The sequence below is a fragment of the Phacochoerus africanus genome, chromosome 15 (genome assembly GCF_016906955.1).
Source record: "Phacochoerus africanus isolate WHEZ1 chromosome 15, ROS_Pafr_v1, whole genome shotgun sequence".
Lineage (NCBI taxonomy): Eukaryota > Metazoa > Chordata > Mammalia > Artiodactyla > Suidae > Phacochoerus > Phacochoerus africanus.
The window spans coordinates 132,605,686-132,632,204 of record NC_062558.1 but is presented as its reverse complement, the minus strand read 5'-3'; the positions used below and the strand labels follow the sequence as shown (position 1 = coordinate 132,632,204).

The following is a 26,519-nucleotide window of genomic DNA, read 5'->3' as shown; positions in this document are numbered from 1 at the left end:
ATTCATGCATCTCTGGGCTTTTCAAGATCTACCTTGTCCATTCTCCTAAATTCTACTCTGGTTTGGACCCCCAGATAACCCTGGGAATATCCACTAGGTATGACTTTTGGTGTTTGAATGTGATGAAAAGTTAACTCAAACATCCTAGGTACAGAGAATTTGTTGGCTCATATAACTGCGAAGTCCAAGAGTGATCAGGCTTCAGGCACAGTAAGATTCAGGTGCCCTAAGATTGTCCTCAGACTCTGACTGTCTCTACTTGTCCTGCCTCTGCTTCCTTAAGGGTTTTGCCTTCACTCTTAGGCAGGTCCCGTCCCCAGGCTGAGAGAGACAGCATCCTTCGGCCCCAGACCACTCCCCTACCCCCTTAGACAGCTCAGGTGAAGCAGGCCGCCTTTCCTGGAATTGTGGCAGAAAAGTCAGGGAGGATTCTTATTGGCCTTGCTGAGCACATGTGCCCCTCCCACAGAAGTAACCACTGTGTCTGGGGCCTGATTGGCTAGTGCAGATGTCACGCCCACCCTCCTGGTCCAGGGACGACACAGGGGCTAGAGGTGGAACACTGTCCTTGCTCTGGCCATTTCTGAATGCAAGCGGCAAGTTTAACTCTTGTCAATTCAGGAGAAGGCATTTTGTATGTACTGCAGGGCTGACATGACCATTGTTAAGAGTAGGTCCATAAACTAGGAAATCCTCCTTCTGCCTTCCAGAGCTTTCTTCCTCCACTTTCAACTTAGGGTCATCAAACATGGAGACTTGTTTCCTCCTCCATCATCCATTTCAAAGGCAAATTTGGGAGGGACGGTACCCGCAAGAGATGAGGCATTGGTAAAGTGGTAACTCAGAAATTGACCAGGAAGAATGCCTATCGTGACTTAAAAATTAATGTTCATACATCCTTTGTCTCCATTTTCCCCTTGATGTTCTGGAGGTCCTCGAAGAAATAGACTCTTGAAGTCTATTCTCTTAAGAGTCACTCATCTCATGTACATGTAACAAAGGGCAGATGGTTAGTTGTTTAGTTAAAACAAAAGTCCTCACAGGAGCAGGGGAGATATGAAGGCTGAGGGTGTGGAAGCTCCCTGTTGGCTGTGGGTGGGGGCGGGGGGGGGTAATGGGAGGGGGCAGCCTGGGCGTGCTGGGTGTGCGGGTTGCGGGGGTGCTGGGTATGTGTATGCCTCCGTGGCATAGACAGCCAGGCCAGGGGATAAGAAACCCGTGCCTATGGTTCTGGTGGAAAATGTGATCATAGTTGATGGGTGCCATCGATCTAGAAAGAAAATTAAGTGACTTTAGGATATTACGAGATGAAGTTTTAATTCCATGCTTATGAGTTTGGTGGAAAAATTAATTCCTTTTTCTTAACCACAGGACATCTCAAATCCTTACCTCTTCCCATTTACCCTGTGACTGGCCAAATGGGCTGGAGAACAGAGCTGTTCCCAAAGTATTTGGCAGATATTTTTGCTTTGCCATAAAGGTCATTTTGGGGCCCACTCTCAGTGTGAAAAGTCCTTTAACAGACAAACATTTGTAGGAGTTGTTCTTTGCTGTGTTAGTAACACTATGCTCCATGGAGTGACTTAGACTTATTTTCATCTGCTGTGACGAGAAGAGAAAACCCTTTTCCCCCACAGGCTCTCTGACCTGGGAATGACATCAGGCAACAGCAGGAGACCAGAGGGGCCCTCCAGCCAGAGCTGAGGGAGCAGCCATGGTCCTGGGGACTCAGCTGGTCACCGAAACAAATCCCCGAGTCCTCAGAGGGGAACCACGCCCCAGGAGGAGTCTGCCTGTCTCCTAATTCTAGAACCCGAGAGGGTGGAAGTCCAGAGAGGACTCGGGCTCAGCGGTTCTGCACCCACTCACCTGGGATAGTAGAACCGATGTGTGCAGCTGCAAGAAAGAAGAAACAGGATCAGCCTCAGTGCCCAGGATGTGTGGCCAGAAACGGGACGGGTTCCTGAGAGAGATGCTGAGGGCCTGTCCCCTCCGTGGCCTGAGCAGGGCATCCTGGGAGTGGTCCAGGGGAGCTGAAGAGGAAACGTCAACCCCAGAGAGTAGTTTCCAGACAAGAAAGTTTGGGGGATCGAGTTGATACATCCTTAGTGTCCATTACACCTTGTCTATTTCCAGGGGCCCCTGTGGAGGGTGCTGGAGTGACCCATGAAATTCAGGGACATCAACGGCTGTGGGTGCTGCCGGGTTTCAGGGAAGCTCAGGGTGACAAGAGTCAGAAGGAGGGGCCCTTTCCTGGAGAAAACCATGCACTGCAATGGAGGCCCAATGTCCTGGAGCCAAGCTGAGCAGATGACACCGGGTCTTCCGTGGACACAGTTACAGGAGGGCAGCCACTGTGGACACAGATCCACAGGGCTTGTGCCCTGAACACCTCCCCTCATCCAGGCAATCTGTCCTTCATTGTGACAGAACCAGGCGTTTCCTGGGAGGATGTGGCCCAGCCCCAGCCCAGCCTCCTGCACACTCCACCGGCTTCCCGTGGATCCCACTGTGGTCGCACACGGTGCCCCCAGAGCCCTGGTGCAGGACCTCCACTCCCCCGGCCTCTGGTTCCTTCCATTCACAAACCCAGGACTCCGGGCACTCTGCTGCTGGTGGCCGGTTCCAGGCCTAAAGGAGCTGAGCCATTCAGGGGCCACCATGGTTTGGGATCCTCCTGTTTCCTGGTCTGATACAATGCAACAGCACGAGAGGCTGATGCTCCCAGAAATAATGTGAGCTGTATGTTTTATTCTTTTCAGAACTTTTGAAGAAATTCCGATGTGGTATAATTTAGAGTTGGCTGGTGGGAATCAGAAGAAAAATTGAACACATCCTCACCTAATATTCTTTATCATCAACCACACGGCCATAAACTTTAAGCAAAAAGCTGAGCCAATACCCATTTCTGTGTTTGTGGAGGTTTGTCTCATGCAAGAGAGGGAAATAGTAAATCGGCAGCACTCCTGTCTCAAGACAGGCCTCCAACAATGAGAATCCCTCTAATGATAAAGACCTTCAGGATATAGAGGGATTTCAACCACTCTCTGTGATGCTTGAGGCTCCAACGCAGGAAATGAGGATTTTCAAACTAAGACAAATCCAGCTTCAGATAAAGAGACTTTATTCAAAAAGATGACAGCAATAAGTAAATGATCCAAGCATAAGATTGGCGCGTATTTAAAGCTCAGAAGAAGAAATGGTCCCTAGCGGGGAAGACAGGAAAGGCTGGGAAATCTGGAGTGGGAGGGACCAGATGAGCAGCTGCGATTAGGCAGGTGGCCAGGAGATGGCGCTCCTCGTGGTCACGGATTCTGGAGGGGTCTTGGTGGAAGATCACGCTCACCAGCAATGCTGGTCCACGTTTAGGCAGGAGGCAAAGGTCACTAACCTGTGAGAGAGAGAGCAGTTTAAGTAGAGTTTGGTTAAGTTAGTGTAACAAGCAATTTCTTCCATTTGACAAGTGGGGGAAAATTCCAGGTAATCATTAATGAAAGAAAAAACAATTTGGGGGATTGTTGCTGGTTTTCTCTAGGTTACATGTATGTACATATATACATATGTATTTGTAGGCATAAATATTTACTAGCAAATATAAACATCCTATAGTATACTCTAGACATACATTCTACAATATTTCTTTATACCTACATATTTGCTACAATCTAATATGTAAGATATATACACACACACACAAACACACACACATTTTGTATACTATTTGTACTACATACGTTAAATAAATACACTGGAAAATGCCAAAGGGATTTGAATAAGACCAAGAAGGGAAATGTTATATTTGAGGAAATTGCCAGATTATCAAAGTGAAAGATAAAATTTGTAAAAGAATTTTCATGGCAAGTCTTCCCAACCCCAAATCTGGGAGGCAGAAATGCTGGGATAGAACGGGTGTCTGTCTCAGGAGAAGCTTGCTGGTCACACTGACTCATGCTCACTCAGGGATAGTCAAGTAGCACTTTGATTCAACATTGTTTTAACCTCCTGTAAACACTCACACGTCCAACTTGCCACAAAGCCATGCGGGGCCAGGGAAAGCATCTCATCAGGGTCCTGTCCCCTCCAACCTACCTTGTGAGTCACGAAGGAAAATGATCTCATAGGGAGAGGCTGGGTGGCCAGAATCTCTCTTGTACTTGACCGTCATGGCTGAAGAACCGCGAATGAGGATATTTAAACCTTCACAAAATTTCCCCAAACTCTTAGATCCTGGGGGTCCCTCTAGGACTTCCACATACTCCTTCCCACAGGTGAGGCTGGTGGGCAGAGGGAAAGGCAGCATCGGCATTGGGATCCTGGTCCCTCCTGCAGGCAGCCGCCCCCTCCTGGGACTCGACACAGTCACCCCCCTCTGCTCAGCAGACCTTCCAGGCCTGGTGGCCCCCAGGGAAGGAGAGTCAGCCTTCGGAAGAGGGGACAGTCGCCCAGGGCCCTCCCGCCTCCCCCTGAGGACTTGCCTCCACCTGGGCTGCAGGGGACTCCCACATCCCCTGGGCAGCCCCACTTATGGCTCAGGGAAGCCCACGCAGGACGCTGGGATCAGGAGTCACCGTCCCTCAGGCCACTTGAGCATCACGACACAGCCCACCCCGTGGAGTGTTTCCTTGGGCAGCAGCCACTGTGTCAGATGAGGCCTCAGACATGACATGTGACACCACTGCTGGTTCCCCTCTGCATCCCGATACATGGGGCCCAGCCCCCAGCTTGGCCTCCAGGACCAGCAGAGGCGAGAGGGGCGTCCACCTCCACGTGCTTGGGCCAAGTGCACGTGGATGGTCACCCTCCTGCTCAGGCCTCCCGTCTCTGTCTCCTGCCCCTCAGACCCGACCCCAGCCTGTCATCCTCACTTAGCCACCAGCGTGTCCCCCACACAGGAGGGGCCCGGGCCTCTCTGGGCTAAAGCAGGACACGGCAGGGACGTCTCACCAGGACACACACTTGGCAGACTTTATGCCACTTTGCTCTGGGACAGACTGATTCCTTTCTTGGAGCCAAGGATGGTCAGATCCAAAATCAGTCTTTGCAAAAGTCCACTGGACAATAAGGGGAGATTTTCAGAATAACCCGTCCCTCTGACCCTTCTAGAAATGGTGATGCTTTTGATAATGAAAATGATACCACCTGACCCCCTCACCCTGATGTGGTCTGGGGAGACGGTGTCAGCCCTGCTGTGAGGCAGCATCTCTAGTTGTCCTCATGCTGCCGAGCAGCCCCTGAGCCTGGTGGGGGTCCTGCCCCTGTGGAAGGTCTGGAGGGGAAGGGTCTCAGTCACAAGATAAGATCATTTGTGTCAGCCACTGCTGTAAATTATGCTTCACTTGGTCTGCCATTGATGGAAATGTGGCTCCAGTGTTAAAACCAATGAAGAATAACCTGCTCTGGAAATCCTCTAAATTGTTGGTACATTTGCAAAGGATTTAATTGGTCTTATCATTTCATTCATTCTTTCTGCCATTTATTCATTCTTTCATTTATTCGTTCAGGTATTAGCTAAAAAATTAGTCCCAATTTCTTGTAGGTACAAACTCAGACATGGGCCAGAGTGATATTTTGCTATAAATTCCACCCACAGTTTGGCATGGGGTCAGGGATGGGGGATAAATCAGAGAAAGAGCTCTCCTCCTGTGGACAGAGTCAGAAAAGGGGTGTTGGGTGTGATGGAAAAATTCATTCTCTGTCAAAATCATGAAACACAAAACGAGGCCCTGAGCAGCAAGCAGGTGAGTCTGGAAGAGGTGGGGGATGATTTCAGGTCGAGGGGAGCAAAGGCTCAGAGCTGCCCCACAGGGTGCTGGGTCCCCAGCTCAGGGTGTGATGGCTCAGCTCAGAGAGGGTGGGGAAGGGGAAGAGGTGAGAAGGGAGGGGGGATCCAGGGGTGTCATGAAGGGCTGGGAAGGTCCATGTAAGGTGAGCAAACTTTATCCAGTAGGCAGGGGCCACTGAAGGGTGTTCAGGGGGAGTGGAAGGGAGTCAGGATATATGTGGATGTGGGTGCTGGGTGAACTGGAGGAGGCCAGGAGGGGCACTTCCCCATAAAACTACAACATTGGCAAAGAAAACTCACATCCTGAGGACTCACTTGAGAGTGGGTATCGACACAAGAAGTTTATATTTCGGGTCCACCTGGAGAGTCCAGACACATTCAGTTTTGGGCCCTTTATAGGTGACGATTGTCCCATAGTCATCGGTGAGGCGGCCACCACAGGCACGATAGTCTGCAACAGAAGAAAAGATTTCAGCCTCCAGGAGCAACAGAGGCCTCGGGGGGCTCTGCCATCTATGGCCCCACAAAACTGTCAATGGCCCTAACTTCCCGATCCCACAATTACCACCCAACATCCACCATCTACGTCTGATGACCCACAAAAATGTGGTTTTTGTTTTATTCTTTTAAGAATTTTAAAGGAATCTTCATTACTATAATTTGTTCTGACATCTGAAAATAGGAGAATGTAACACCTCATCAGAAAATATTTTTTTACCAAGAGATGATCAAAATAGCAGATTCCTCAGTGATATTTAGGATCAAACAAGTTCGTGTTTTTGCCTAGACTTGGAAGTCATGAGGTAAATCAATCAAGTTATTAAAAAGTCTCCCAAATGATGAGGCAGCATTTCCCATTGGACCAGCCTCCCCTGCTGCAGTCACTCCCTCTCCCTTGAGACTCTCATTTCTGACACTGAACATGGTGCTGTCCCAGCCCTCTGGGCTCTAGCCATTTGGAAGGGACTCCCTCCCCCTGTGACACCTGCTCTGTGGAGAGGTGGCCCTTCTCCCTGCCTAGTGAGGCTGTGCAGGCAGAAGGGCAGGGCAGGCTCCCTGGGCTGTGGAGGAGGGAAGAGGGCTGTGGAGGAGGGGGTCTAGGAGTAACATGGTGAAGGTCATGAGAACTCAGAGGAGAAGGGACTCTAGGGATGCTTAAGACTGAAGCATAGGGTCAAGTTCAGAAATGCCAAATTCTTTTGACCAAAAGAGTAAAATGATACATGCTTTTCCAGGAAAGGCATTTGACCTTCAACCCCAAAGCACATCTCCTTGTGAGAAGGGGGAAATGGTGAATAATTTTGTCTGCACTTACCCAAGCCCCATCCCGTTGAAATCAGTGTGGCTGAAAAGACATCAACACAGAAAAGAGAAATGAAAAGATGAAGTTCCTGGTAGGTCAGGGCTTTAGTACAGATGATGCCCACACTAGGAAGAGGGGATGGGTTTCAAGGGTTGGTGCTGAGCACAGGGAGCAGAGAACACAGCCGTCCTCACCCTGGGAAAAACCTGGTCACACAGGGAGGGCAGAAGAAAGATCTGGGCTCATCCTTCAGAGACAGCACTTGTTCAGCTGCTTTCTCATCCTTTCTCCTGTTCCACTTAGTCCTCACATTCCCACTCTGGAGCCCCGTCAGAAGTCAGCTCTGAGGAGGATGACCCGCTCATCCCCATTTTCCCAAGAATTTCCTAGTCTGAGCATCATAAGATCCTCTCCCGAGAAACCTCTCAGCCCTGGCCTGACCAAGACGTTTCATTACCCTAATTAATGTGCACTTTTCTTGTCAATTATTTTTTAGGTCCACGATCCACTTGCTGTTAGACTGAATGAACTGAATAAAGCTTTCAACTGAGGAGAAAGGAGTCATCTCATTTGTGGAGTTTCACTGTATCAGGGACCTGAGCTCCGTGCTGTTTCAGGGGCCCTAATGGCAATCACATTGCCTCGTGCCCTTGATGTGTCCTGTGGCTTATCCACATGACGTGGTGAGTGGACACAGCACTGCTCAGGATTCGGATGGCGCTGGGTCTCCGCTCCCTGGGCATGAGAGCTGGGTGGTTTTAGACAGATATTTACTCTCCTAAGCCTTAGTCCATTCACCTGCAAGATGGGAATTTAGCAGTAACTGGTTCCTTGGTTTCCAGACAATAATCCACCTCTCTGTGCCTCAGAGCCCAGCCCGTCCGCTCCAGCTGCCATGTCAACCTTCTCTGACGTTCCTCTCCTTTCACAACTAGATACTTAATTCCTCCGTAAAAAGAAATCCACAAATGCTCTGGAAACTCTTTGACTGTAAGTGACAGCCAGGACCCTAAGAAACCATCTCCAGCTGCCCTTCCTGGACCCTGAGGTGGTACTGGATCCGAGTGGGCAGTGGGCATCAAGGAAACCTTCCCAAGCTGGGGTGTCCATCATGTCTGCTGTGGGCAACACAAGTCAAGATTTGCCTTAATGCAGGACTCAGGCAGAGACTCCTCAATCTCCCCATCACTTCAGGTGACGTCTCTGGAAGGACCCACTTTTTTTTTTTTTTTTTCTTTTTAGGGCCATACCCACAGCACATGGAGGTTCCCAGGCTAGGGGTTGAATCGGAGCTATAGCTGCAGGCCTACACCACAGACACAGCAACACCAGATTCGAGCCGCATCTGTGACCTACATATACTGCAGCTCACGGCAATGCCGGATCCTAGGATCAGAGCCAGGGATCAAACCCACAACCTCATGGATCCTAGTCGGGTTCATTAACCACTGAGCCATGAAGGGAACTCCGCAGGAGATTTATATTTCTGAGGACTCTCCCAGTCGTGTCTCTCCTCACACCAGCCCCAGGGAGCTAATGAGAGCTAGAATGAGCTAGAGCAGAGGGGCAGAGAGTCGGGGGACTGTGTCAGGTCACAGCACTTACTCTTTCCGGGGGGCAATAAGCCAGTCTCTCCTATGTTTCAGTCAGCTGCCTTTTTGTTTGCTGACTTCATCAGAAAGAAAGAGGATTTTTTTCATACCTCCAACCAAGGTCTCAGGTGGCCGTGGTCTGTGGTTTGGTGGCTGCACGGTTGTAGTGACTGGACCAAAGCCTTCAAATGCTATCTGGGAGGGACAGGTGACGGCCCTCCCCGCTGAATCATAACCTTATCCAAGGGATGGCAGGCAGAAATGGATAATGGTTTTTGAAAGAATCCTGGCAGGAGTGGTGAGGAGACCAAAGGTCAATAACAGAGAGAACAGAGGAGTGCGGACAGGATAAAACGAGGGGCTGGAGGCAGAAGGGGAGAGGATGAGGGGAGACAGAACAGCACAGAGAGCAGCAGGGAGCCACAGACAGATGCTTCCCTGAAGAATGGGCGCCCGTGCCCCTCCCAGCATCCACAATCAGAGCGGGTCTCCCTGGGGGGGGTCCGGGCAGTCCCAGAGCCCAGCCCCCTGCAGGGGAGGGACTGTCCCTGTCAGCACAGCCTCAGCCCCTGCTGGGAGCTGCTGCTTCCCACTCCTCATTCCTCAGCATGTCTTGCTGCCAAGACTCATCCTCAGGCAGAGGCAGAGCACCTCCACCTGCGGGGGGGCTTCTCCAAGGGCCCTGCTTCCCCCTCGGATGCCCCCGGCCTCAGGTCAAGCCAGGGTCCCCCCTCCAGCACCCACACAGTCACCCCGCTGAGAACACCCCAAAGCCCAAGCTCCTCTGCTTCACTTCCTCATCCAGGTCTGGGCTGAGCCCTGGCTGCCCCCCAGGGCATCCTGGGACTTGTGCTAAGGCAGGAGGGAGGGGGCAGGGAGGGCAGGGAGCCCAGGGGAACCCAAGGACACAGGGGCCCTGAAAGGGTTTCCAAACCCAGGGTCATGGCCAGGCCGTTGGCCCCCTCCTCCCCGCCCAGCGTGAGGCAGGCGTCTTGTTGGAGGGGAGTGCCTTGCAGACTGTCACCCCCAGAGCTTCTGGGTCTGCACCAAGCACCCTGCACAGACCCCCTGAGCTGCAGAGGAAGCAGAGAGGGGCCAGGAGCAAGGGCGGGGCCCGCCTCACCTGTACTGAGCAGCAAGGCCCAGGGGATGGCGCTGCCCAGCTTCATCTCAGCAGCCTGGCCCCAGCCTCAGCAGTGAGCCTGGCCCTGGAGGCTGGGGCTATATAGACCAGCCGCTGCAACCTGATCTCCTCCCTCCCCCTGGGGCCCAGGCCAGCAGGGCTGCAGGGGCTGAGGTGCTGGGGGCCTTGGCTTGCTCAGAGGGAGGGGCGCCTGCTCAGCACCCTGGCCTTTCTCACTGGGTCCTTCCCCATCTAGACTGGGACACAAGGCCTGCTTTCTTCTCTTCTTGTCCCCTTTCTGTCGTCCTGGATGAAGGGTAACAGACTGGCCACAAGCACCAGGACCTCCTGTTGGGGAGCCTCCCTGCCAGGGGTTAAGCTACTGCACTTTCACCTCCGTGAACCTGCATGAGCCTCACACCACCCTGGACAGGACAGGAACTAAGAAGACCCACAGAGACCAAGGCACTTGCCCAGCGTCACAGGGTGACAGTGGCTGAATCAGGACATGGTCTGAGCTCCTGGCTGCCCGGTCTCAGAGCTGTCCCATGTCCCTCAGGGCAAAGCCACACAAAGAGCCCCCCGTCTGCTCCAGGTGTGGGTCAGCATCCGTGGGGCAGCTGCAGTGCACACCACCTGTGTGTGGGCGTGTCCACAAGGATGTCCAGGTGTGCAGGTGTTTCTATATGTTGTATATTTGATACCAAGACCACATGGCTCAGTCCAGTGAGAGCATTCCAGTTTTGACAACCCAGCAGACCTGCAAGTGCAAGACAGTTTAGCAGGTACTCCACACATTTCACATGATTTTCCACATGGCTCAGCTTTCACTCCATATTTATTTATCCAAGGAAATGAAAATGTATGACCACATAGAAAATTTTCCATGACTATTCATAGCAGCATTATTCATAAGAGAAAAAGAATAGGAAAGACTCAAATGTCCATCCACTGATGAAGGGGTAATTAACACCTGGTTTGTCTATGGAACGGAAGTCATCCTGCCATAAAAAGCCATGGCCACCAACTGCCTTCAGGGACCGTCACCACCAACACACCAACCAGGAGACCAGAGAGCCCATTTTGCTGACATTAAACAACTCTGAAGTTTTCCAAATCTTCCAAAACTCCTTCTGAGCCCAAGGTGCTAGAAGTAGTATGTAAGTGTCTGGCTTATTTGCAGCATCCAAGAATTCTTGTAATGTCGAATTTCTGTCACTAACCAGCTTCTCCAAGGCTAACCCCTTTCCAGGCTTCCAACGGTATGAATGAGCCCTGTCCGTTTGGGACTTTAGATGCATGAAAGCTTCAAGGATATCCTTCTTTATGTCTGGCTTCTTTCCTTCAATATTAAGTTTCTGAGATTCGTTAATGCTGTTTTTGTGTAGCACAAGTGTTCTCACTGTTGGATAGTATTCTTTTTTTTGCTTTTTAGGCCTGCAATTGCAGCATGTGGAGTTTCCCAGGCGAGGTGTCAAATCAGAGCTACGGCTGCCTGCCTACATCACAGCCGCAGCAATGAAGGATCTGAGTTGAGTCTGCGACCTACACCACAGCTCACAGCAACGTCGGATCCTTAACCCACTGAGCAAGGCCCAGGACTGAACCCTCATCCTCATGGTTCCTAGTCAGATTTGTTTCCTCTGCGCCACAGCAGGAACTCCTGATTAGTACTCCTGTAGGTCGATGTACAACAATTTCTTTCCCACCATTTTTCTCTGGGTAGAAATTTAGGTAGTTCCAGTATTCTGCTCAGCGGTGCTGCTCTAAGAATTCTCCTACTTTTCTCTGAGGGATTGGATGAAAACATTTATACTTCTAGTGAGAAGTAGAATTCCTTTTAGAATTCCTTTTATCGGTTTTCCAAACTGATTATACCCGTTTGCACGCCCAGCATTGACATATAATAATCGGCATTTAAATTTTATATTTTAATATTGAATTATATGCTTAAATTTCTACTTTCATATAATCCATTTATTTTTAGTATGGTCACATACATATTTTGACTTATTTCTACACTTTTATAAGGTTTTTCTTGCATCTTCTCATTAAATTCTTTTTTGTCCTCTTCGTGCTTCCTCTTTACTTGATACAGTGTTCTGATTTGCCATATTTTGCTCTAATGATTTGGAGATAATTGTACATTTTTAGTGGTTACTGCAATAATTTAAAAAATACTACTAAAATTAGTTTTTACCTAATAAAATGTACATTTATTTTACACTTAAAGGATCAAACACACAAGAGTCAAAATCCACAGAATTTAACAGCTGTTCCTTGAATAACCCCCATCTTGCTACAATGAATAGATTTTTGAAATAGATTGTTTAACTCAACAGAAGTGTTCTTTGGGCAGTCAGTGTTTAATTAAAATGTTTTCTCAATTTTTATGCTCACCATTCTTATATTTTCTTTGTCTTTCCCTCTTAGTTTTTCCTCCTCCTGAACTGTTTTTCAGTGTTTTAGTGAAGCTGGTGGGTGGTAGCACATTTTGTCTTTGGTTATCTTACTTAGGTTGGATTTGCAGTTCTAGTGTTCTGGTTACTCTTTCTTGTCCTTTGAAGATATTGTTTCGTTGTGTTCTGACTCCTGTTATCACTCCTGAGAAGCTGTTTGTTTAGCTACCATTTCCTTGAATATAATATGTACTTTTCATCTGCCCTTTTTAAAGATATGCTGCGGTACATGTATTAGGATGTGTGGTTTTATTTACCCTACACTGTCCTGTTGTGGTCTCTGCATGTGGGTGGAAAAAAAAAAAATTCCGGATTCAAAGCAAAGTGTAGAAAAGACAAGTTTATTGAGGCAAGAGACACTTAACACAGTGAGCCGACTTCCTGACATCAGGGAGAGCCAACCCTAGGCTCATGGTCATGTCTGTTTTTATAGCCCAAAGGTAAAGGAGTGCCAGGAGTGGTCTTGTCATACACCTGTTGACCTGCTGATTGGTTGGAAGGATGGGGGCTTCTGATACGCTTGCTGGCTGGTTGGGGAAGGATGGGGTCCTTGGATACACTTGTTGGTTCGTTGGGGGCGGATGTTGCCCCTATAGGGCGGGGTAAGGAGTGGGCCACATACCTTTCCTAGTAGGGGGCAGGCAGGAGTAGGCCAAGTTGCTGGGGTGGGGAGGTCCTTAGGGACATTGTAACAATTACAGTGAGACAGGTGGAATGATAAGTGTCTGGTAATTCTTATCTTAGCTGGAGGCTTTTTGAGTTTTATCTCCTTAGAGAAGCCTTGAAGTCCCACATTTCCTCCTTAGGGCATCTTGATTGTGAGGATTCATAATTTCCATCTGTTCTAGAAAATCTTGCCAAAACTTGTCAAATATTTCTTGTCTGCATTTCATCCCCTTCGTCTTTGTGTGTGTCTATAATTTTGATGTCCTTATAGAATTTTGATCTAGCCTACGTCTCTTTCATTAAAAAAATTTCTTTATATTTGACTGTAACACTATAATAACGCCCCAAATGTCCCATAAATCATTAATTTGATCTTGGATTGTGTAGCTGAGAGTGTATCCTATGAATTTCAGTTTTATTTCAATTATTATACTTTTCATTTCCAACCTTTCTAAATGATAATTTTTTTCATATTCACCTGCTCTATTTCTGATGTGCCACAATTAATTTTTTTCTCTTAAAATAAAAGTTACAGCTCATTTGTCCTTCTTACCCATCCTTTCCTTCTCTTTTCCTGCTGGTGGGCAGGAGTCAGATACAGAGAGTAGGGGATGACAGGAAGGGGTCCCACAGAGGCCCCTCAGCATTGCATCCGTCAGTGCCTGGGGACACAGAGTGCTGAAGGAGAACAGAGCAGTGAGGCCTGGAGGCAGCACACCTGCTGGCTCAAGTTCATGGGACAATGAGGTGGGACTGTGATGGCAGCTGAAGGAGCTGGCATTGTCAGGAGACTGTTGCATTGAGCAAATTAGTAACTTGAGTAAGCAAATATGTTGCTATTTGGGAACCTAAGGTATTTTTAAAAATGAATGGGGAAATGACAGAAAGAACTAAGATATTTGAATTAAAATTGAAATTAACATGTTACCATAGTGATATGTGTGCACATATATGTATGTATGTATGTGAAGATACAAATATACATATGTGTATTTCCCAGCTCCGCCCACTGAGAGGACTTAGAAGCAATGATCCCAGCAGCAATGAGCACGCCAAGCCCCACAACTTGATTTCTGAAAAGCACACCCTACTTCAAGGAACCAAGACTCCTTGGAGAGACGGCTCATCCCAAGGGCTGTGGCAGGGGGAGTATAAGATGACTTTGGACATCTTCTTGCACCAGAAAAGAAGGAAATACACAAAGAAGGATGGGAACGTGTTAAAAGGACTCGGGAACCACCTGGAAGGAGCCCTCATGGTCAAATATGATACAAACTGAATATCAGAATATGTAATGATAATAATGGAGCACAGCTATTGACTAGAATAGCTATCAATAACTTCCTATTAATATTGAATAGGAAATTAATACAAACAAGTAAGATAGCAGAAAGATGACACACGCCCTTAGAGGAAAAGTCCACCAAATAACTGTGGAAGAAATCAATCAAATAAAAAAGTCACCATTTCATAACCATCTTAGTTGTCTAGGATTTCAGACAACCTGTTGTCTGAATTCAGGTAGGAGTTGTCAGTAGGAGCCAGAGTTAGTGAAAGAGAGGCAAATAGAAAAAGCATCATAGCAAAATCTCAAAATATCTTCCCACAAAATGCTATTCAATTACAAAGGGAAAGATGCCCCCCCCCAACTCCCCGCCAGAGACACCAGACTCTGTCAACGTGAGCAGGCAATGAAGGTTAAGGTCACCATGGGTGGGCTGGTTTGGCATCAGGTGCCCCTGGTGTGAGGCACCGAAGGAGCAGAGCATCGGTCCTGCGATCACCCGGCTAAGAAACAGCAGACCAACCTGGACGGAGAGACATTCTAGAGACGTCAGGTCCTGCCCTGCTGAAAACTACCAAGGACATGGCAGGCAGAGAAAGACTAGGGAACCTTTCAGGTTGCAAGATACTTAAGTAAGATACATGAGAGCTAAATGCTCTGTGTGTTTCTGAGTGGCTCTTTTGGACCGAAAATGCAAGGGACTTTCAGGGGACCACTGGTAACATCCTAGTGGACTCTGTGGCCTGGACAGGAGGGTCTCAGGAGAGCTGATTTCTGAATTGGCGACGATGCAGAAAGATATCACTGTTCGGCCTTATTCAGGAGACAAGGGTCACCTTGTCTCCAGCTCCCTCTCAAATGGTCCAGAAAATTACTCAAGACAAGAGGAATAAACAGAGACGGAGACAGTGGTGGAGCAAATGCAGTGAGCTGTTAATTAGGAGGATCTCTTTAGGGCGACAGTTCTTTGTGTGATTCTCACAACTTCTTGTGGGTTTGAAAGTATGTCACAATAAATTATTTTTTGGAAAATAACAAATTGTGCCTTCAATGATTCCATTAGTCGCCTTCAAGATACTTCTTACAGTCTTTTCAGGAATGTTCTTCAAAATTAACCTGGAGTGACGAGGCGAATGCATAGAGACGCAAGCCGAGTGGGGGCTGCAAGGCAAGAGAGGACCGTTGATGGGCCCAGGGCTTCATTTAGGGCTGATGAAAATGCCCTGGAAGCAGTCGGAGGTGATGGGTGCACAGCGTTGTGATTATACAAAATTCCACTGAAATGCATTTTAAAATGGTTCATTTTATGTTGTGTAAATTTCACCTCCTTAAAAAAATGTCCCCTGAAAAAATAACCTGGAGTGCATCTCTGCGCCAATTGTTGATTCTGATGGCCACAGTGCCTAGCATTTTGCTACCTCTGTGTTGTAACTGGGTTTCACAGATCCATTTGGAGTGGGATGGTTTTGCCTCTCTGTGTCTGTCCCCTCTCCCCTACTCCTGTTCCCCCTCCCCTAGGCCTGTCCTCATCCTCCGCCCTCAGGCTCTCATCTCTTGGTCTTAATGGTTTTACAGCTACCTCCACGTGGCTGATTCCCAGGCTCAGAGCCAGGAACCAAATGACCCTCCTGCAGAGACACTGGAGAAAGGGCAGATCTAGTCTCAATCTAATCAGAGACTCTGGAGCCCTGGGCTGTGTGTGTCTTCCGCCTCCCACAGCGGTGGCCCCAGGTCCAGCACAAGATTTTCATCAGCCTCCCCTGGCTGGTGGTCATTGGTTGGGTCCATACACTTCAGGCCCGGTCTGCTTAGCCAGCGTGTCCTGTCAGTGGGGAGACAGGAAGGCTCCCAACTCACACTTGACCCCTGAACTTTAACCCACTGGCATCTCTGGGTCGTCGTTTCTGGAAACACTGCTTTCCTGTTTGAATCTATGTGAGCTTTTTGCTTTTCTCTTGTGTAATCCACATGCTTATGTGTTGAATGCTAGGGGGATTCTCCCAGAAGGAGCTCACTGCAGCCTCTTCACCCAAACTCAAAGGAGTGTTTCTCAAACTGGCTGAAAAGCCACCACCTTTCTCAGGCCAACCAAGAGCTCCTGAGCAGTTCTGAGGTTTGAAAGTTATTTATATTCTAAAACAATAAGACTTTTTTTTCTTTTTGGTCTTTTTAGGGCTGCACCAGCAGCATATGGGGGTTCCCCAGTCTAGGGTTCAAATTGAAGCAGCTGCCGGCCTACACCATAGCCACAGCAACACAAGATCTGAGCTGCATCTTCAACCTACACTGTAGCTCACGGCAACACCAGATCATTAACTCACTGAGCAAGGCCAGGGATTGAACTTGCATCCTTATGGATGCTAGTCAGGTTCATTACTGCTGAGCCACAATGGGAACTCCAGCTAAGTCATTTTTAAATCTTGAATCTGTTGCACTCATTCAGAACATATCACCTCAGTATGATGCTCAGTCCTATTGACTATTTTGAATTAAAGGAGATTGAGAAAGAGTCAACCCAAGAATAACACCCTGACCTTCCTTTTTTTCTTAAAAGCAAGGAGCGAAAATGCCTTTGAAACCGTCTTCTCTGTGCCAGAAGGAAAGAACATTCTTATTGTCAGGACCGAGTGGAGGCCCAGAGAATTCTGTTCACAGAGATCTTGATAAAATAATTCTCTTCTCCTCCCCACAGAGTGTACTCCCTGTGCCACTAATGCCTTTCTTTGTTGAACCTCATCTGCCATTAAGTAGGTGTTTTGGCTTTTCATTCCTTATAAAGTCTCCCACATGGAAGAGTGAGCATGAGTGGAGCAGCCCAGCTCCTCAAATGGTCTAGACATTACCAACTCCACCTGAATACACACACACACACCCTCAGGAAGGCCCATATGCTTCTGGAGCCCTGGGTTTTGGTCCAGTCCTGAGTGAATCCTCAGTTCTTCTCATCCATCTGTTCTTTGCCCCTAGAGACCAAATTCAGAAAAATGACCAAGACACACACCTGAGCCGAGGGTGGTCTCCAAAGTCCTGTGTCTGGGGGATGAAGGTAGGCAGGACCCACCTTGGATGCTGCTCTTTGGCCTGGTTTCCCGCCTCCATCTCCATCCTGTCTGCTGCATCTGGTGGTTGTCATGGGAACCTCCACACCAGCTCCCCTCGACCCCTGCTGCCCCACCTCTAGGGTGACCAGCCCTCCCTGTTTGCTGGGGACAGAGGGGCTCTCAGGGAACTAGACAGGAGCACTAAACCGAGAAGGTCCCAGGAACGATGAGTGGTCGCCCCTTGAACAAGGGCGGTCTAAATGGGGATCCAGTGGTCAAAGCAGAGGGGACAGAGGGTTTATTGGTCAGCTGGCCAACCCCATGCAGCAGGGTCAGCCACGTCCCCCGGCGACCTAGCAAGAGATGCTGTCACAAAGGTTTGAAAGGCCACAGCTTCCTGCACTTCCTGACCCTCCACTGAGCCTGCTCCCCTCCCCCAGCCCCAGGGGAGGGGGCTGTCCAGAGTCACTGAGCAGTCTCTGTAGGGAGGTGTCTGTCCTGTTTCCTAGGGGAGCTCCTGCAACTTCACTGTCTCAGCCACACTCCCAGCTTGAGGCCACCCCAGGGCCCCCAGGCCACCCTCAGCCCTCCTGTAACCAAGCAGGAGGACCCTGTGAGGCTTTCCTACAGTGGACCCCTGCTCATGTCCTGCACCTGCCTGTTTATCTTAGAAAATCTTCTGTCAAATAACCCATTTAATCAGAGAAGTGAAAAAAATAGAGAAAAAAGAAAACAGTAAAAATTATACAGCCATTCAGGAATTCCCACTGTGGCGCAGTGGAAACAAATCTAATATCTATGAGGATGTGGGTTTGATCCCTGGCATCACTCAGCGGGTTAAGAATCCAGCGTTGCCATGAGCTGTGGTGTGGGTCGCAGACTCAGCTCGGATCCTGCCTTGTTGTGGCTGTGGGGTATGCTGGCAGCTGTAGCTCTGATGCGACCCCTAGCCTGAGAACTTCCACTTGCCATGGGTGCAGTCCTAAAAAGCAAAAAGCAAAACAAAACAAAAAACCAAACAAACTAAAAAAAAACCAAAAAAAAACCCAAAGCAATTCAGCCTTTCAACAAAGTCAAGGACCTTTAGTTAGCTCTTCTTCAGACTATAGGTAATATTCTCAGCTGTGTTGGCGCTGTTTGGCAGGTGCTGAAACCCCACTGGCGGAAGAAGGCAACTGGGTGCTGCCCACAGGCACATAGACCCCAGACCAGTTGGAACCAGAAGGTTGATGACGCTGACTCCCAGTGACCTCAGCACCCACCCGTCAGAAGAATGTCCCTGAGCTGAGCCCTCCCTGCTCCTCAAACCCTGTGAGACTCCTCACCACCCGCTCCAAAGGCAGAGGCACAGTCCTTGAGACACTAGGCTGCTCTGTTCCCCTCTTTGTCTGGCAATTAAAGCTACTTTTTCTGTTTCCTCCAACTCTGTCTCTACGTTTCTCTTCGGCATCGTGTCTCAGAGGCAGCTGAGATTTCGGCAGCTCTCCTTCAGCCACCCCTTCCAGAGAGGACAGGCAGCAGGAAAGCCATGTGCCAAAATTGGCCCCCGCGCCCCCTGGACTGAGGCTGTCACGGGGGAGGCAGGTTGGTGTGGGTCCAGGGTCTGGCCCCTCACAGCCTCCTCGCCCATGAAGCCCCCAGGGCCTGCAGGTGGAGGCTGCTGGGCAACTTGTCTCCGCCTGTCCGTCTGTCCTCTCCTCCAGCTCAGGGCAAAGACCCAGCTCAGCCGGCAGCCGGGCCCGGCCTCCCCTGTGCTCTGAGCAGCGGCCGCCGAGCCCCCTGCTTGCCCAGGGCCGTGGAGGCCCCCCGCGCCTCCCTCGCTCAGCCTGGAGCTGCGGCCTCTGGAGAGTCTGCGGCACAGACGTTCCTGTCCGGTTGGCACACACGCTGATCTTGGGTCCAGACCACGGACAGGACAGGCTCTTGGTCCCCGAGGAAGTGCAGAGCTCAGGGAAAGGGGACGGTCGCCTGGAGGTCACCTCAGGCCCGAGACCCCCCCACTCCTGCCCCCAGGCTGAGAGGCGGCAGACTTCGGGGTGGTAGCGAGGGCAGGAGAGGCGTGGGGCCTGGGCTCAGGCAGAGAAACAAGGGGCCAGGTCTCTGTGCTGCAGCCCCGCCCCCTGCTCTGACCCTGCCCGGCACTGCCCCTCACAGGGCCCAGGGCAGACCCAGCCCCAGCCCTGTCCACTGAGCTTCACCAGGGCCTGTGCATCAGGGCCTGAGGGCACTGCCAAGGCGTCTCCTCACCCAGGTCACTTTCCAAAGCAACCCTCCCAGGACCCAGACGCTTCTCCCAGGAGGGGATCCCACTGGAGGCATCTGAGCACGTGGAGCCCCCTGGAGGGTTCGGCCAAGGCCTCTTAGAGGCTTCCTCCCTTTCTGGTCGGCGTGAGCGGTGGTGTGTGGTATTTAACAGTGGCTCTGAGGAGGAGCTGGGGGAGCCCTGGTCTGTAGCGTGAAATGCACGGGGGAAATGCTCGCACTTTGGCCGGTTTTATGCTCTCGGTGTGACGTCACTGAACCGGAGCTGGGAAGAGATATCCAGTTGCCCAGCAGTGTGTAGAGTTTATTCCCGCAGCTATAACAAAGGTAAGTCACACGGGACAAACATGATAGCAACATGATGCTGCTGAAATATTAGGCAGTGATGAGATCCAGTATTGTCTTCATTCAAAATGAAATGGACTTGAATGTAAACTTGTGCAATTAAATTTCTGAAAAAGGCTGTGTATAACAGTAGGCTTGTAAAATTTCTGAAAATGTGTCGAATCACCGCGGTGGGCTCCCTGAGCTGAGCTCCTCCCTCCAGCCGGCACACACATAGGCCACCTCTCCACCTGCACACAGACTGATACCTCGTGTTGCAGCCAAAATCAAACGAGGAGAGACTCTGATGTCGAGCTCATGGCCTCTGGTCCAAATGACCACAAGCGAGGCTGTCCCTGATTAGCCAGCCAGCTTGAAAGCTCCCTGGTGCCACGAAACCTTTCCAGCAGTCAGCCCCCATCTTGGGCAGAACCTTGCCAGGCCACACTAGGTCTGAGGGGCAGGACCCAAAGGGCTACTGGGTGTCACCTCAGGCAGGAGTGGTGTTAGGTTTGCCAAGGGAGGACCGCCCAAAGCCAAGCTGGTGAAGCAAGAGCGATTTATGAAGGCATCAGAGGGGAACGGGCTGAGCTCAAGATGGCACCAGCCCAACTGTGAGAGATGCCAGGCTTACAAAGGACCAGTGGTTGGAGTTTATGGCTGGAACTTGTGGCAGGAACCACGAAGGAGGGGGAGGGGAGGGTCAGGGGAGGGGTAGGGGGTCGAGTCCCGTGACAGAGGGCAGTGAATCCTGGCAGGTGGTTAATCTCTGCAGGCAGATGTTTTCCAGAGGCCATTGTTTCTTTCCCTTTTTTTTTTTTTTTTTTTGGTCTTTTTGCCTTTTAGGGCCGCTCCCTCGGCATATGGAGGTTCCTGGGCTAGGGGTCGAATCGGAGCTGCAGCCACCGGCCTACGCCAGAGCCACAGCAACGCAGGATCCGAGCCATGTCTGCAACCTACACCACAGCTCACGGCAATGCCAGATCGTTAACCCACTGAGCAAGGGCAGGGACTGAACCCGCAACCTCATGGTTCCTAGTCGGATTCGTTAACCACTGCGCCACGACGGGAACTCCTAGGCCATTGTTTCTTGATGCTCAGCTTGAGCCTCCACATTCCGGGAAAGGGTACAGATTTTGTGCCGGGTTGTACCTGTGTCCGCAGCAGGTCTCCAAGCTGAATGGCCACATGCGGGGGTGGGGGGGCGGGTCTGTCTCCATCCTCCTGGGAACCTATCAGGTGGTGTCCAGGATGAAAAGACAGCTACCACCCTGCTGTTGTCTGAGGTCGGAATACGGTTCTGTCTCCTTAAAGCCAGGGAGGGAGAACAATGACAGGCTTCGGCAGAACATCTCCACTGCAGGGAAAAACGCAGAGAGCAGCTTCTGAAAACAGACAGCGACAGGCACCCAAGGGGAGCAGAGCCACGTGATCCTCAACAGGAAAGGGGCGGGAAGTCAGAGCCACAGCACCTGTGACGCCGGCATGTGGAGGGTTTGGGCGGCAGGAGTGGGCGTGAGGGAGACGATGGTGCCTTGGGAGGGGCTGGGAGGCAGGATCTGTCACCAGGAGGGGACAGGACACACCTCAAGGCAGGTTCCCAGACCCTGCCTCTCTGTCTCCCGGCCGCTGGACAGAGGTCTAAGGGTGTCAGCCTTTCTGCTAAGCGGATGAGCGGAGGGGTGGTGAGCTCTGAGCAAGTTGTCAAGGTGGAGGGAGGTGGGGGTGCAGCAGGGGTCCCATGAGGCCCAGCAGGCTGGAGATGTCACCTCCATTCCTCCGCTAACAGCTGGGCATCGGCACGGGTCCCACACTCTGCACAGCTGCACACAGGGCGTCAGATGCAGGAAGGCAGGTAAACTCTGAGTGAGGCCAGGTCTCCCTGGGGTCACGGAGCCTTGGGACCAGGACAGAGGATGAGCAGACCTGGCAGTGGGGGCAGCAGGCTGGCCCTCACCGTGGCTCTGATGTTCCCCTAACCAGATCTTGCCTGTGTTCTGTGCTGTCTCTTCTCTCTGACTTTCATTTCCATCGCTGTCGGGGTTGCAGGAGGGGATACCCGAGTCCTCAGCCATCAGGGGTGGCATTTCCAGACATGACGGACATGCCCTGATGCTCAAAGCCACTCCGCAGTGTCTTCTCCTTGGCCTGGTGCTACCACAGGCACAGGTCAAGGCAGTGCAGTTAGTTAAAAGGAGGGTCCTGGGGGAATGTCATTGTTTTATTTTAGGGCTGCACCCAAGGCATATGGAGGTTCCCAGGCTAGGGGTCAAGTCGGAGTTTTAGCTGCCGGCCTACACCACAGCCACAGCAACACGGGATCTGAGCCGCATCTGCAACCTACACATCTCAGGGCAATGCTGGATCCTTAACCCGCTGAGCAAGGCCAGGGATTAAATCTGCATCCTCATGGATGCCAGGCAGATTTGTTAACCACTGAGCCATGATGGGAACTCCTAGGGAATGTCATTTTAAGATAGTCCTTTGGAATTTCAATAGAGTAGCTATTCCAAAAGGAAAGTGTATATTTGCAGATACCTTGGAGCAGGAGACACTGTTTTTTCCTTCCTCCCGGAGACTCCAGAGCTGGGGGCCTCTGAGCACCATGCCCCCTTCCCTGCATCACATCTTAGAGATCAGAGGCTGGCCACTGGCCGCACAGCTGCGCCTCCCCAGTGTGAAGGCTGCTACGGCCAAGACCATGACCAGGAAGATGCCAGCAGAGATGGTGGCACTGTGGTAGCTCCCCTGGGTGCTGGCCTCCTCCACCAGGTCAACTGCCAGCTGGTCTGGGAAGGAAAGGAAAGTCAGGATCAGAATGAGCCCAGCAGAGGAGGAAGGGGGGGGTGTCCCCAGGCAGGTGACAGAACCCAGAGCTGGCTGTCCGGGGGGAGGGGAAGAAGGAAGGGCGAGGGAGGGCCTTTCAGGAAACTAAGGCCAGACCCCACGGGGCAGATGATGTCAGGGTCTTGTTGGCCAGCGGGGCTGGGAAGCATTGTGGGCAAGAGGGCAGAGCTGGGCTTGGGGAGATCAGGGGGTCAGATGTGGCTGCAGGCTCCTGATGACAGGAGGGAATGAGTTGGGGCTCTGAGTCCATTTGGGAAAAGGCCACCAGAGTCCCAGCAAGAAGGACACAGGCCTTAAGCTCCTTCAGTGGTGCTGGGAAGAGGGGGGAGAGGAGGGTTCCCACAGGCCCTTTGCCCGTCCCCCACCCCGCCTGCCTGCTCTCTGCAGCTCCAGCCCCCATGGGGGACCATGCATGTGACCGGTGTCTGCCCTGGTCCCTCCCACTGGACTGGACACTGCTAGGGGGCGGCAATCGGGTTCTGTTTGGTTGTTTTCTGGCACATGGCAGGCTTCGGTGGGTACATGGACTAAGTGTTGGAAAGACCTGAGATTCCGCTGGAAACAGGGACTCTTCCAGGAAATGTGACCCGCGGGTCACTTGCCATCCCCCCTTTTCTCTTCCAGAGCTTTCTTCCTTCCCTAGCAACTGAGATTTTTGTCAAACACTGAGAATTTTTTTCAGCAGCAAAGGTGGGGGAAACAATGCCCAGAGGCTCAGTCAGTTGTAAATTGGTAACTCAAAACCATGACTCCTAGTGAACTTACCCGTTTATCATATCGCCCTTCTTCCTCGGAAGCTCTGGTGTTATCCCAAGAAATCAGAGTCTTGAAGTTTATTTTTTTTAAGAATGATGTATGCCTTTCACATGTAAGAAGGGGAAGATGATCTTGTTTAGAACGAAAGCCCCCACCGGGCAGGAAAGGATGAGACTGAGGGTGTGTGGGCTCCGTGGAAGCTTGGGTGGGGCAGGAGTGAGATGTGGTGGGGCAGCCTGGGGGGATCGTGCAGGCAGGTTGAGGGGGGCTCTGCATTTGTAGGCATCTGCTGCACAAACACCCAGGCCCAGGAATAAGAAACCCCTGCCCTGTGTTTCAGGTGGAAAAATGTGACACATACCCTCTGTGGTTGGAGTTGGTCAGTGGCACCAATGTATTAAAAAAGAAGCATTTTTTAGGATATTACGTGATCATTTTAAAATTCCAAGGTCATCAGTTTGATGTTGAAAGTAAATCCTTTTCCTCACTGCAGGACTTCTCAGAGCCTTGACCATTCCTACTTACACTATAACTGGCTGAATGGGCTAGTTCTCAACATGTTTGTCACCAGATATTGCCTCTGTGCCATAAAGATCATTTTGGGGATTGTTCTCAATGTGAAAGATTCTTTAATAAACAAACATTTGTAGACGTGTTATCTGATTGTCTTTCTAATATGGTTGCAGTTCTCCATGGAACAACTGAAATAGTTATTTTTATCCAGAATGACCAGAGGAACAAATCTTTTTCTTCTGCATTCTCTCTGAAGGACAGTGACAGCAGGAGGTGGCAGGAGACCAAAGGGTAGATTGAGTTAACTTTTCGTCCATTCAAATACAAAGGTCTTTGTAGAAAATTATTAATTAATTAATTTATTACAAAGTCTTATCTAGTGAACATGCCTAGAGTTATCTGTGGTTTCTTGCCCTAGAGCAGGTTTAGGGGATGGACACAGTAGATTCTGAAAAGCCCAGAGATGTATGAATATCATTCATGCTGACTGCCTGAATTAACAAAACTTAAGTTTTGAGGAGAATCCAAATGGTGATTTATTTTATTTTATTTATTTATTTTTTGTCTTTTTAGGGCCACACTCACAGCACATGGCGGTTCCCAGGCTAGGGGTCAAATTGGAGCTGCAGCAGCCAGCCTACACCACAGCCACAGTAACACAAGGTCCGAGCCTCATCTCTGACCTACACCACAGCTCACGGCAGTGCCAGATCCTTAACCCACTGAGTGAGGCCAGGGATCAAACCCACATCCTCATGGATGCTGGTCAGATTCGTTTCTCTTAAGCCAAGACCGGAACTCCCCAAATGGAGATTTAAACAAAAGAAGGTTTTTTAGTTTCTTCAGTTGAAGGAAAGGAACCAAAAGATGTTACGAAGAAGATAAAGCCAAAGCTGGGGTTGAAGACTGTGGATTTTGGCCAACCCTACAGATTCAAAGGGAGTGTGAATCAAAGTTACCAGGAAAGGCTCGACCTGAGTGAAATCTGTTTCTTTACATTCAAGCTGGTATAGCCAGCTCCACCACTAGATTGCTGAATGGACAGTTGTACGGACTCAACTTAGGAAGCATACCTCAAAAACAGAAATGTAGATCAATGGAACAGAATATGAAGCCCAGAAATGAACCCATGCACCTGTGTCAGTCTACAACAAAGGAGGCAAGAATATATGATGGAAAAAAGACAGTCTCTTCAATAAGAGGTGCCTGGAAAACTGGACAGCTAGCTACTTGCAAAAGAATGAAATTAGAACATTCTTTAACACCATTCAAAAAATAAACTCAAAATGGATTAAAAATCTGAATAGATGTAAGATCAGATACTATAAAACTCTTAGAGGAAAACACAAGTAGAACCCTCTTTGATATAAATCACGGCAATATCTTTTTGGATCCACCTCCTGGAGTAATGAAAAAAATAAATGGAACTCAATTAAATTTAAAATCTTTTGCACAGCAAAGGAAACCATAAATTAAATGAAAAGAAAACCCACAGAATGGGAGAAAATGTTTGCAACTGAAGCAACCAGCAAGGGATTAACCTCTAAAATATACAAAGAGCTCATGCAGCTCAATATTAAAAACAAAAACAAAAACAAAAACAAACAGACAACCCCATCAAAAAAGGGACAGAAGATTAGATAGACATGTCTCCAAAGAAGACACGTAGATGGCCAAAAAGTGCATGAAAAGGTGCTCAACTTTGCTAATTATTAGAGAAATGTAAATCAAAACTAGAATGAGATACCACCTCATACCAGTCAGAATGGCCATCATCAAAAGCTCTACAAACAATGAATACTTGAGAGGGTGTGGAGAACAGGAACCCTCCTACACTGTTGGTGGGAATATAAATTGGTACAACCACTATGGAGAATAGTACGGAGGCACCTTAAAAAACTAAAAATAGAACTACCATATGATCAAGCAGACCCACTCCTGGGCATATATCTGGAGAAAACCTTGAAAAGGTACATGCACCCCAATATTCATTGTAGCACTATTCACAATCATCAAGACATGGAAGCAACCTAAGTGTCCATCAACAGAGGAAAGGATAAAGAAGATGTGATACATATACAATGGAATATTACTCAGCCATAAAAAGAATAAAGTAATGCTATTTGCAGCAACATGGATGGACTTAGAGATGATCACACTAAGTGAAATAAGTCAGACAGAGAAAGACAATTAGCACATGATATTAGTTATGTGGAATCTAAAAAAGCGATAGAAATGAACTTATTTACACAACAGAAAGAGATTCACAGACTTCAAAAAACAAACTTGTGGTTACCAAAGAGGAAAGGTGGGGAGAGGGATAAGTCAGGAGTTTGGATTAACATATACCGACTACTATAAAAAATAGTCAACAAAGACTTACTGCATAGCACAGGGAACTCTAATCAATATTCTATGATACCGTATATCAGAAAAGAATCTGAAAAAGGATGGATATATGTATAACTGAATCACGTGCTTCACACTTGAAAATACCAGGACTTTGTAAATCAACTCTACTCCAATATAAAATAAAAATTAGGAGTTCCTGTAGTGGCACAGTGGA

The 26,519-nt window shown here is 49.5% G+C and overlaps 1 protein-coding gene across 1 annotated transcript; it reads right to left on the bottom strand.

The window, feature by feature from the left end:
* Positions 1-3,107: 3,107 nt before the first annotated feature.
* On the bottom strand, positions 3,108-9,875 carry LOC125116288 (major seminal plasma glycoprotein PSP-I). Its single transcript, XM_047761377.1, has 5 exons — positions 9,801-9,875; positions 7,098-7,127; positions 6,098-6,233; positions 4,090-4,274; positions 3,108-3,391 (listed from the first exon to the last, which is right to left on the bottom strand). The coding sequence occupies exons 1-5, from the start codon at positions 9,844-9,846 to the stop codon at positions 3,387-3,389; spliced, it is 402 nt and encodes a 133-aa protein (XP_047617333.1). The 5' UTR covers positions 9,847-9,875; the 3' UTR covers positions 3,108-3,386.
* Positions 9,876-26,519: the final 16,644 nt, after the last annotated feature.

Bases quoted from the DNA above. Each gene is read 5' to 3' on its own strand.
- LOC125116288 (XM_047761377.1), bottom strand. From the start codon at position 9,846: ATGAAGCTGGGCAGCGCCATCCCCTGGGCCTTGCTGCTCAGTACAG. The intron at 7,128-9,800 runs GTGAGGCGGGCC...ATGTCTTTTCAG, and splicing joins GGCCTTGCTGCTCAGTACAG to CCACACTGATTTCAACGGGA. The intron at 6,234-7,097 runs GTAAGTGCAGAC...CTTCTGTTGCAG, and splicing joins TTCAACGGGATGGGGCTTGG to ACTATCGTGCCTGTGGTGGC.